The sequence below is a fragment of the Podarcis raffonei genome, chromosome 1 (genome assembly GCF_027172205.1).
Source record: "Podarcis raffonei isolate rPodRaf1 chromosome 1, rPodRaf1.pri, whole genome shotgun sequence".
In the NCBI taxonomy this organism is placed as follows: Eukaryota; Metazoa; Chordata; class Lepidosauria; order Squamata; family Lacertidae; genus Podarcis; species Podarcis raffonei.
In genome coordinates, this window is record NC_070602.1 from 74,349,437 (window position 1) to 74,361,633 (window position 12,197).

At 43.3% G+C, this 12,197-nt stretch overlaps 1 protein-coding gene across 2 annotated transcripts; it reads right to left on the reverse strand.

Moving 5' to 3' along the window:
* Positions 1-546: 546 nt before the first annotated feature.
* Positions 547-12,197, reverse strand: MRPL23 (mitochondrial ribosomal protein L23). 2 transcript variants are annotated; one of them, XM_053393943.1, is made up of 6 exons: positions 12,089-12,197; positions 11,172-11,294; positions 9,525-9,607; positions 6,740-6,813; positions 4,280-4,409; positions 713-818 (listed from the first exon to the last, which is right to left on the reverse strand). In XM_053393943.1, the coding sequence occupies exons 1-5, from the start codon at positions 12,103-12,105 to the stop codon at positions 4,320-4,322; spliced, it is 387 nt and encodes a 128-aa protein (XP_053249918.1). In that variant the 5' UTR covers positions 12,106-12,197; the 3' UTR covers positions 713-818; positions 4,280-4,319. The 2 variants fall into 2 exon arrangements, with proteins under 2 accessions (XP_053249911.1, XP_053249918.1); XM_053393936.1 differs by lacking the exon at positions 4,280-4,409 and having other exon boundaries at positions 547-818.

The following is a 12,197-nucleotide window of genomic DNA, read 5'->3' on the forward strand; positions in this document are numbered from 1 at the left end:
TCCCTGAGACAGTGTGAGGTGCCCAAAGTATGAGGCTGTCTGCCAATTCAGATTCAGGTAGGTAGCCGTGTTGGTCTGACGCAGTCGTAATAAATTAAAAAATTGTCCGGTAGCACCTTAGTTGGTCTCTAAGGTACTACTGGACAATTTTTTAATTTATTTTGACTGCATCAGATCAACACGGCTACCTACCTGAATCTAGAACCATGGAAGGCACCACATTGAGTCGCATGAAATGGAACTTAGTGCTAAGTTGCTCCTGGACAATTTTTTTATTTATGCAAATTCAGAGATAGCAAAGGTCACCCCAAATCTTGCATATGGCCCTCATGGTTACAGTACTGGCTGTCCCAGCCTTTCTATACGCCAGTAAACAGCGTTGAAATAAACTATTCAGACCAGGAAAAGGGGAGAGCAGCAGCCTAAATGGAAAAGACCTTTGGGATGGATAGAGCAGTTAGTATTTCCATCCACAAAAAGAAACATCATGAGCTGTAATGGAAAGAGCTGAAGTGATCCTGCTGCACAAAAGGAGTATGAGCAGTGTATTTTCAAAAGGATTTATAGAAGTGGGGATGACGTCCACATAATGACAGTACAAGATGAGACCCCATCCTGGGTGCAATGGTCTGAGTCCCTCCGAGCTGCTTCCATCAAAGTCCAAACCAGGTGGGAACGTCTGCTTGCCTGGGGTCGCCTTTCTGCCTCTGCCTCTCATCTTCCATAAATTTCTTCTGGGTATCTTCAAAAGAGCCGGGCTCAATGACTTCTTCTTTTTCTGGAAACAAGTCTGGAAACTGAAAAGTTTGTCCTGCAGCCTAAAGATAGAAAACAAATGCTTAATCTCATGTTCCGGTAGCAGCTACAACTCTTTCAACAGCTGTGGGAAGTTTCAGCTGGTCCAGAACGTTACTGCCAACCCCCAAAAGACTCAGCAGAGCTTGTAGGAAGTTAGATGCAGAATATGCTTTATCTTACCTTTCCTCCAAAGAGCACAGGGTGGCATAACTCCCTCCCCCTTTTTAATTCTCACAGCAACCCTGCAAGACGGGCTGGTCACTCTGTTGGCCTAAGATCACCCAGTGTGCTTCACTGTTAAGTGAGGTTTGAGCCTGTGACACCTCAGCCTTAGTCTGACACCCAAACGACCGCATCACACTGGCTCTCTCAGTGCCACTTACTACATAAATAACAGGCAGGCAAATATCCAGCACCGGTTCAATAATGACCCAGATGTCCATGCAGAAAACAGTGACTTAGGAAATATGGTGCAAGGGTTTGTGGTACCGTTCAGGAAGCAGGTGGTCAGATCAAAAGATGCTCCTGCCTAGCCAAAAGATCAATTGCTGGAGAGAACATATTGAAAGACTGTATAAATTTACAAAATTACATTTCTCGATTGCAGCAGGTGTGAGTGACAACACTGATCCAGCAGATGGTCTTGGGTTGCCTCAGAACATTCTTCCACTCATTCTTTTCTCCCAGACTAATGTATCAAGAGAAGACAAATGCACCTCCATGTGGTTAAAATTGCTGGGGGGCAAACAGCAGTTTTATGGGTACTTTCCCCCTTTAAGATACAAAAGTGGTGGGGACAGAATCACCACTGAAGTGGATCAATTAGGGAAGATTTTCAGTGATCTTCTCAACCCTGAGTCTGGTAGCATTTGGTCCAGAAGTGTGTGTGTGTGTATCTGAGAGAGCGTGCATTAAAGCACAGACCATGGCTATTGAGTGCCTCCATGTCTGCTGCACAACAGACCGAGGAAAATAATATGCTAGACAAAACTGTGTAACGATAGGAAATAAAAAGTGATTCTTGAAATACATGTAATTCCTGAAATGTAGGATTACATTTACAGCAATCACTCCCCATAATGAAGAGAGTCCATGCCAGCACAGAGACCGCTGCCACAGACTCAACGTCTCCCATTTGGAAAACAATCATCAGCTGACCTTTTCGCTTTTATTTAACAGCAGGAACCTATTATTCGAGGACAGCATTCTATTCCGTTGACATTATCTCTTTATTTTTCCATAGTGTATGCAGTGTTGACAACCTCATTAAAATCAACCCTGTCAGCTTTCCATTCAATTCAAGTAGAGAACTTGGTATAATAAAACTATCAGACAATAACGTCGCATAGAAAGAGGTGTTATAAAAATATTGTCTGGGGCTATTTTGAAACTACTTTCCAAAATACCTTCACAGCTTTAGCCCACCCCTAAAGAACTTGGAAATCAACAGCATATAAAACTCAGAAGACATGAGCATTTTTGCTGCATTTCTACAAATCAAATTTTGCTTTGCAAGTTAACTGAGCTTTTGCCAATGATAGCGGTCTCATGCAATGATTTTGGATGTGTGCACAAGGGAACTAGGCAATTTTAGCTTTCTACATCTATGGCTTCTCACCCTACAGCACAGGTGATAGATCTTGGTCCCAATTTACAGAGATCCAGGCTTCAAAGCAGAAGCACTACTATGTCATTCCAAGTTCTAACATAGGAGGTCAGACCCCAACATACATAAGAGACCATTTCCACCCCTGCATGCCATTGCCAAATGCAATTTCTCTGTCCTGCACCTCTAATTCTGCCCTTTAGGAAAGATCCCCGCAACATTTTTGATAACTGTTCCGGAGGTCTTCTGAAATCCAAGCATGAACATTTTCCAGAAACAACACAAGAAAGAGAGAGAAAGGGCTTTTAACACCTGGGAGCATTTTGGTTGTGTGCTGTTGCTGTCCACCTTAGTTCTAAAGAAACTAGAAAAACAAAATAAAGCAACAAAAATAACTCCAGTATAGACACCACGGGCAGCACTGGAAAGTCACCAAGCAACATTAGCATGGTTGCCACCTGTCCCTTCTCCTTGCCTGCACAATGTCGTCATTGAGTGATGTTTCTACATATACCAGGGTTGGGGCTACTGCCAAGCTGAAAACTGAGAGGCCTTGTCTTATGGTAGACATGGGACCTTCTGTTCTCAAAGGGCAAGGATATGGTCTGTGGGATGAGCCAAGGTGCTAGCCCTTGAACTTTTCTTCTGCACACTCAACCCTAGTCACAGAGTTGGGAGGCTGAAAGTATGCTGCTCAGGGCAGATGTTTCCACGAAATGCTACATCTCTTTCCCATCCTCTTCATTTGTTTCAAGTAAGAAGGCACAGAGCAATGCTCAGACATGATAGCAGAACTAGACAATACCCTTCCAGCTATCTAGGGAAAGTGCTCCCAGTTCCCAGTTCCAAGGCTGGTCAAAATCAAATATTGAGCAGAAGTCAATCTGTTTCTGGAACCTTTTAATAAATAGAAGTCAGTGCAGACAAGTTGGCTCTTTCCACCTCTTGTTTTGCCGAGAAATGCTGATCTTGGCCAGCGGCCAGATAGGATTTGAAACAGCCAAGACATTACATTGAACTCTCAGAACTGAAAGCCTTATAAATCCTCACAATACCATGCAGTAATTTTGCACTGGTCAGATTCCGGAGTGCTGAAAGCTTTATGAAAAATAGTTACTGTGCATGTTCAGTAGCTAGTTTAACTTGACCATTTTGTAACTTCAACTATATCCAGAGGAATAACTACACACAGAGGGCTAAATATCCATACAGAAACCCTGTATCTTTTGTCATAGCAAAGGCCGCAAGTGTAAAGGATGGTGGTTTATTACTCACTGAAAGTCAAATCTGAACTTCTGCCATATTTACAACCATTTGTTTAGGACCCATGGACAAAATCTCTCAGCAGGGTCAATGGACATTTGCTATGGGTCTTGTTTAGGATAGGATTACAGCTATGGGAGCAATGAACGTTATGAACAAACCACTTTGCTCCAACCAGGGAAGGTCTACTATGCTCTCAAAGACCCACACCCGTCAGACGGACTGCTGTGTTCTGCAGCAGCTGAAGCTTCCACAGAGCCATCCAAGGGCAGCTCCATGAAAATCTCGCCTTGAAGTTCTGAAGGCATACATGACTGTAACGGGATCCAAACCAGGGACAGGGGAGAAGTGCCTTACTCCTTCTACCAGGTGATGTTGTTGACTGCACTGTAATTTGATGAACACTGACGCTCTGCAACAGAACCAGCAGGCTGCAAAAAAACAACAACCAGGAACACAGCTGGCATAGTTTGCACGGCATCCAAACCACATCACACGTGCCAGCCGTGAACTATTCGAAGCAACAAGCTTCAAAGTTTTTTGAAGGTTCCAAGACGATTATGCTAGCCACTAGGTCACACACCCTTCTCAAGAGATTTGGCATCAGCTAACCTGGTAAATGCACCCACAGATCTTGCATGCCTGAACCTCACTAACAGCAGGAGGCGAGGGAAGAAGGGCAGAGAGCAGCTGAGGTTCTCCAGGCACAGAAGCAGTTTCCATTTTGATATATAACCTGGTTCTAGTTTTTGAAGCATAAAAGGCAATCATTAGTTCTGCATCATAATGAAGGCTACAAAACGTTTTCTCCTCGGGAAGAAGGGAGAGAGCACACCAAGAACAGCCTGAAACTCCTGAAGGTGATATTGACCACAAGCACTAATTTGAGGTCATTTGTAGTGGGAGACAAATACCACCTGCGCTGAACTATTCACTTGCCAAGTTTGGTGTGTGTGGGGGGGAAGAGTCCTCAATCTTCCAGACAACCTGGTCCTTGTGCATACGAGTCAATTCTCTACTCTCGCCCGTACGGCTATGTGTTATATGATGTCTAACACATCAGGGTTTTCATCTTCCAACACTTGAAATGCAATGATTAATGTGTGCATATTAGATTGCATAAGTTGCCCTGGAAACTAGAAGCTGATGACTTCCAGAGTAGGGAAACGTAACTGCTGCCTTCAAGACAAAACAATATTTCTCAGATGCGTAAGAATGCCAGCAACCAAAGACAAAGAATACAGGGAAGAATAATGCTGCCACCTACTGACTCTTTCAGGAGGCAAACATGAAAACCTTCCAAAACAGATGGCTTTCTGAAAGGATTACCTGGAACGTCTAAGAAACATGAACTTGTTTGAGCCTTGGACTTGTTTACACCAATCAAGGGGTGAAGCAGGTTTTGAAGCAAAGGAAGGAGGACGGAAAAGAACCTCGGAATGACCAAGGACTCCCTTCTTGTCTGTTTCATCCTGGACTAGCTCTTTGTGAAAATGATACCACATCACGAACTAAGGCAGGAAGCTAGAACATCCTAGCTCACCTTTGCAAACTGAGCCTAGGGGAGGTAGCTGATTTATGATGGCCACCACCTCAAATGCATCCATTTGAAAAGCCGTATGCTCTCCTCAAGTCATATAAATCAGGCCTTAGCAATGTTTTTCCTCCTACGTCATTCATGAGTAATATTATTTCTAATGTAATACTGAGTTACGCACAACTAAGCAAGAAAAACATACCAGGAGCCCTACAGGATTAGCCACTAATTAAAAACTAATGAGAAGTGGGTTTTAAAAAAATATGACTATTGGTTCAAAGACTTCCCAGTCATGAGGAACTGAAGGTGAGTCATTGTTGAGAGCAAGATTAAGGTCAACCTAGAAATTCTGCACAGATAAGGGCAAACCCGTTAAGGCTGAAGAAGAGCTTCTCCATATGTCTCTGAAAATGTTAACTAAAGGTGGCTTAAAAGAGAAAGAATGAAGAGTCATCTCACAGATCAGCAACTCATTAAGATGCAATAGTTAATTATCAGGGAGCCAAAAGATACAAAGAGTGTGCAGGGCACAGGAGTGGGGATACACACACACAAACCTGTCTGTCTGTCTGCATCAAAAGAGCACCTGTGAAGTTCAGCAAGACTCCCCGACCTTCTCTCAAGTCTGAAAGGAGCAGGAGGAGCTGATCTCTGCAGCCTCCCTGAGCTTCACAGGTCCAAAACAGCAAGACTTTGATCCATGAAGCCCAATACGGCATGGCATATGAAACCCCTCCAGTTCCTGAGCTGGGAGAGGAGCAAACACAATTTTTGGCTACACGCTGAGGATACCAAAAATTAAAAGAGAATGGCTACTAATATTGCCAGTAAGATTAAACGATTTCACTCTACAGCTGTCCTGTTCAAATGTGTCTTCTTCAGCTGCTGCAAAAAAAGTGAGAATCCAATTGTAAGACTAGCAGAACGGACATGCCATTAGCATCACAGAGTCAACATTCTGAGTCCATGAACTGCTGCACTAAGAAAACAGTAAACATTGGGGATAAAAACACTTTAAACAATTTCTCAGTCACCTTCTTGTAGCCCTCAGAACTGTAACATCCTGGCCCAGCCTCTCCCTTCAAGAATGTGAGATAAATATGTCAATAAATAAAAATTAATGAGAACCTACCCAAGTGACACTGATGCAAAAACCCCACATATAATTAAGTAAAAGAATGTAAGTCTCCCCCCCTCTCCCCCCAACCTTATACCGTGTACAACATTAATGTCTCACATCAAATGTACCGGTAACTGGTTTGTAGAAAAGACTATGCGACCTGAAAAGAGAGACAGTGCAGGTATTTTTCTAACCCAATAAAATCTTTAATAAAAAGTAAATAATAATAATAACACTATTAGTTCTTAAAAGGGAAATAAATCAAAACAGGCAACTGAAAAAGAGAGAATCTACCAAAAACTACACTGTGTAAATGAAGGAACATTATGCAGATCTGCCTAAATTGCATTAACTTTAACGATTTTTAAGGTTTAGAATGTTTGGGCCCAGCCACTTGAGAAATGCATGTACTCACCAGCTGTACATAAGCAACTTTGTAATCAGGCTTCTTGATTCGTCGGTTTCTGTGATCCCTCTGCTTCATTGAACCTGTTAAGCATATGAAGGCTTCACTGCACTTTCCACAAACTAGCAATTCCTCCCTTCCCTAAGAAATGTTTTTTTCAATTAGAGTCGGTTCTGATCTTTGGGGGAAATGAGTTTTGTAGTCTCACCAGCTGCACTTCCTGAGTGCCAAGGATGTAGTTTTACTGCCCATGATGCTGTTTTACACTGTAATCAACTTTCTATTTAACTGCATGAACTGTAGCTCATTGCAACACACAAAGATAATTAATGTAAAGCATCAGTACATATTTTTTAAAAATCCACATATTATGTCACGGTACAAGAGAGAAACTTTTTACTAAACTAAGAGAAGCATCCACATTGGCACAGTTCAAGTTCCTCAGCCTGACCTGCCATGCTTAGCATTATCTATGCACAGCAGAAAGTGTCATTTCTGTTTCTAAAATGATGTAAGTATTTACAATTAACACAGAACCCAGAAAATATACACATTTGGAACAGTCTGAGCTAAATCTCCACACATTCATTATATTTTCTCAACCCCCACCTTTCTCTCTCCTCATGCACACATACTAGTTTCCAGTGGTTTAGGATTCTATAAGGAGGATGAAAAGTTCATAGAACTCAAACTCCCAGTGGACTGTGCTCACAGACAATATAGCACTCAGCATGGTTAGAAAGTTCAGTGCAGTTTGTCTCATTAATTTGGCTAAGGGTGCTTTAGCAAACCTCACATTTTTGCCATTTATTTATCTTTTTTTTTTAAAAAATAATTTTTATTAACCGACCAATCAAATCAAATCAAATCAAATCACATCACATAAATTCCGAACTACAAAGCCGAATTTTAAATTTTTGTTGAGGGGACCCATATTTCAAGATCCGAAGGGGGATTCTGATCATCTTCTTGCTACTGCGTTAATGTCCAAATCAGTCCAAACAAAGTTCATAATTCTATCCAGTCTTATCTTGCTGTTTCCACATCTCATCTTGTTCGTATATTTTCTCTTTTTTCTTTATGATCTCTTCTGATAATCTCCTTAAGCCGATAAACACCAATAATAATCCTGTGTGAATTTTTCCGTTCATCCAATCCTCAAATCGAGATGGTTTCCATATATCATTGCATTCATAGATAACATTGCTCTTTCCATCATTAATCACAGAACTGTCGTTCTTAAGTCCCTCTGAGGAGTTTCACCCACAATATAAAAACAGCTCTATTTCTCTATTTCTCCTCCCAGACTTAAGTCCTCCGACAGAACTTCCCAATATGGCGACGGTATTTTTAACTGCGTCATTCCAAAGCCCTTATACATTCCACACTCTTCTTAAAGCATGCTTTGGTTAGAAAGTTTATCTCCACACAGACATAAATCCACAGCTTAAGTCCTTCAAACGACATTTCTGACTTGTGAGGGGGGGGGGATTCTTGTTTACTCACATAGAGGAAAGAAAGGAAAGTTTTTTCCCCCTCCCCCATCAGTCCCTTTGCCATACCGATTCTTGGTGTATCTTCATCTGATTAATTCTTGTTCCTCCGACTCGTCTTATTTTATCAGAGATCTCTTCTGTTAGCAGTCTTTACTCCCCCTCCTTCCTTGAAATATGTGCATTCGCTTCCTCCTAATCGTTTCTTTTGAAGTTCTTGCAGTTAGAGGCGCGGATCAGAGGCAGCGTCCAGGAGCACCGAGATCCCACAGGAGGGCATTCTGCCTAGTGCCCCCATCCCCACAAATTCGGGGGTGGTATAGGGCACAGCAGGCAAGGGCAGCCCCCCCCAATCCTGGGGGGGTAGGGAGGCTATTTACTCCCATCACAGCCTCCAAATTACCTCGTGTGGGTCGAAGAGATGTTATTGTCAGCCATCTTCTGATGCGCCCCTAGTGGCCCCTCTGCCCTTTACTTATCCATCTCCTTTATATGTTCATTTTCTCTCTCTTATAAATTTGAAGCTTATTATCAAAAAAGATTTACTTTCCTAACCAATCTTGCAATCCTGAGTCTCTACTGCTCTCTACTATACCAACGATATTCTTGAAGGAAAACCATACTCCAGACTTTCTTACAAAGGGGCTGGATTGAATTTGAGGACTGCATTTTCTTCCATTTAGACTTCCTGCCTTTCTTCTGCCACGGAGCTCACTGCAGCAGGTGTGTGGTTCTGAAGGAGTCTCCCACCCAAGTACTGGTCAGATGCAGACCTGCTCAGCTTCAGCAAGATGGTGGGCCTTCAGACCATAACATTCCTAAGTCCTGGGATAGGTGGTAAAAATCAATTTTGGACAAATGCAAACACATTTTCCATGGTGTTTCCTTGTCCAAAATTGAGTTTGGTTTACGCCTTTGAACTTTATGATGAGGGGCCTGAACACTCATTTGTTTCAGGGCCACCTTTCACAAATTTTTAGCTTTGACCACAATCCCCCCAGGGGATGGCTGGATTATTAGTAAATTCTAAGGATTATATATGAATCATTAAGGATAGAGTGTAATCCACATGTGATCCTCCCAGGAATAAGAAGACAGAGATGATAACAACATCAATACAGGAACTGTTTCAATTAGAAAGAAATATAATCTTGTTGTACTGAGCATCAACAATCAATAGTGAACAACTGCCTCTCCAAATAAGAGAGAATTAATTGGGGGAGGGAGGGAGGAATAAACTGAAATAGTTCTGTTGGAAAACAGGACTCCAAATGCCCTCCAAACGTATGCAGAAGACTCACCATGCTGGATCCTGGTTCTTATAGCAGCCACAGGCACTTTATATATACTTTCAAGGTAATCCTTCAATTCCACTCTTGTCATTCTGCACCAAATGCAAACAATTACAACACAGAAAGAAACACTTCTAGCATATATATTTTTTAAAAATGGTAAGATAGCTACATAACAATCCATATCTTTGGGAGAAATATATTTGGCAGGGGGTGCAGGAGATGACTTTTATTAACACAAATCAAGAGTAAAAAAACTAACAACAAGCTGGAGCTTAACCCAGACACAACAGAGCTACTGCTGGCTGTGGGTTCTAGTCACCCAGGAGTAGCTGTTCAACCTGTTATGGATGAAGCTGTGTTCTTCCTGAAGCAACAGGTCTGCAATTTGGATCTAACCCTGCTCCTGAATGCTCAGGTGGCAGGGGTGGCCATGAGTGCATTTGTCTGATATGCCAACTGGTCCTTTCCTGGAGAAACCAATCTATGCACTTGTCACCTCCAGGCTAGATGACCGAAATGCATTCTTTGGTTTGGTTCGTACATCAACTTAAGCCTTACCATGGCTTGACATGAACACACAAATGTACAGGCTCTGCGTGAGGAGATCATGGCTGCATTGCTCTTCCACAGTTATTCTGTTGCTGTGCTGAGATAAACCATGGCTTGGCTTAGCATGTTCTCCAAAGCCAGGCTCATAATTTAGCTTTCACCAGACTAATCATGAGCTGTAATCAAGGTTTGTCCATGGTTTATGGCTCATGGCTTGTCCTGGAGAGCTAACCTGGGTTCAGACAGCCATGGCTTAGCTTAACTCAGCCAAGCCCAGTGGGAGAACTAGGGAGGAACAAAGCAGCCCCCAGGATCCTGCAAATTCCCATTATGTCATAGTTTGGACTAATGTGACATACAAACCAGATCTAATGTGAGGCTATGCTTGAAGACAGCCCAGACATTTCAACCTGTTTGGAATGCCACCACTGGATAGTGTCCAGATCAAGGGAAGTAACAGTACCACTCTATTCTGCCTTGGTCAGGCCACACCTGGAATACTGTGTCCAATTCTGGGCACAATTTAAGAAGGATGTTGACAAGTTGGAACATGTGCAGAGGAGGGCAACCAAGATGATCAAGGGTCTGGAAACTAAGCCTTACCAGGAGCACTTGAAGGAGTTAGCTATGCTTAACCTGGAAAAAAGGAGACTGAGAGGAGATATGATAGCCATCATTCAATATCTAAAGGGCTGTCACATGGAAGAGGGAGCAAGCTTGTTTTGTCCTGCTCTGGAGGGTAGGACTCAAGGCAATGGATTCAAGATACAGGACACAAGAAAGGAAATTCCAACTAAACAGTCGGAAAAACTTTCTGGCACTAAGAGCTGTTCAGCAGTGGAACAGACTCCCACTAGAGGTGGTGGACTCTCCTTCCTTGGAGGTTTTTAAGCAGAGGTTGGATGGCCATCTGTCATGGACGCTTCAACTGAGTATCCTGCATTGCAGGGGTTGGACTAGATGACCCTTGGATCCCTTCTATGATTCTAAGCCTTGTCTTTGTCCTTTCGACCCAGAATACTTGCAACATTCTGGGGAGATGTCTTCTTGAAGTGTTTCATTTTAGCCTGATAAGCAGACGTTCCTTTTCTTGTATGTACTTACTCCATGGGGATGCGGAATTGCACAGTGTCTTCTGGTTGCGGAACACCAGGCCTCACCATTGTCAAGAAGTAATCTGTCCGGAAAACCCTTGTCTGAGGATTTCCATACTGGTACAGGGGATATCTATAGACAGAAGTAATAAATAATTCCATTGGGGGGGACTGGAATTCTTAATACAAATTATTTCAAGTACATTTATTACCAGGAAGTGGGAATTATAAACTCGCCATCAAGCTATAAATAAAAAGAATAAATCTGCTTTGAAACCTTAGTTTTAAAGAACAAGCTGCTTCTTTTTCCTTATACATCTATCTATCTCTTAAGGAAAGGTGATCTGAATGAATTTATTCTATTCCAAGCAACTCCAACTAAACAAAGACGATCATTCATACACAGCAAAAAGCCTGCATTTGCTTAATTCTAATCATATAACTGGATTTTCTATTTGATGACCTTCAAATAGTGACATAAATAGGGATATATTCCTTGGGCAACTCCCATCAGCGTGGCCAGGTATGGCGGGAGTTCCTAGAACTGTAGAGTTGGAAGGGACCGAGGGTCATCTAGTCCAACCCCCTGCAGTGCAGGATTTATTGCGGGTCGATGGCATCTGGAGGGCACCACGCCGGCTGCCGGCCTCCCTCCCTGCCTGCCTCTGCCTGCCCCGCATCGCCCTCCGTGGCGTTTATGAAGGAGCTGCGCTTGGGAATCGAACCGGGGAGCCTCCCGCCCGCCGGAGGTCAGCGGGGGCAGCGCCGTCCGGGCTGCGCCACCACGGCCGCGAGGTCTTCGCTAAGCCCGGCAGCCCTTTCAAAAGAAGCGGGAGCTGCCGCCGCCGCCGCCAGAGTCGCACCCGGCACGGGGCGCAGAAGCGGAGCCAGAAGGAAACTCCATCCCTCGCGCTACCGGCCACTTACAGAATTCGCCTAGCCATGATTCCCGATCTCCTCCTCCTCTGACGCGCTCTTCACCCCCGGAAGGGGCGGGCACATCCTGCTACGAGAGGGGGAGTGCATAGACGTAGGA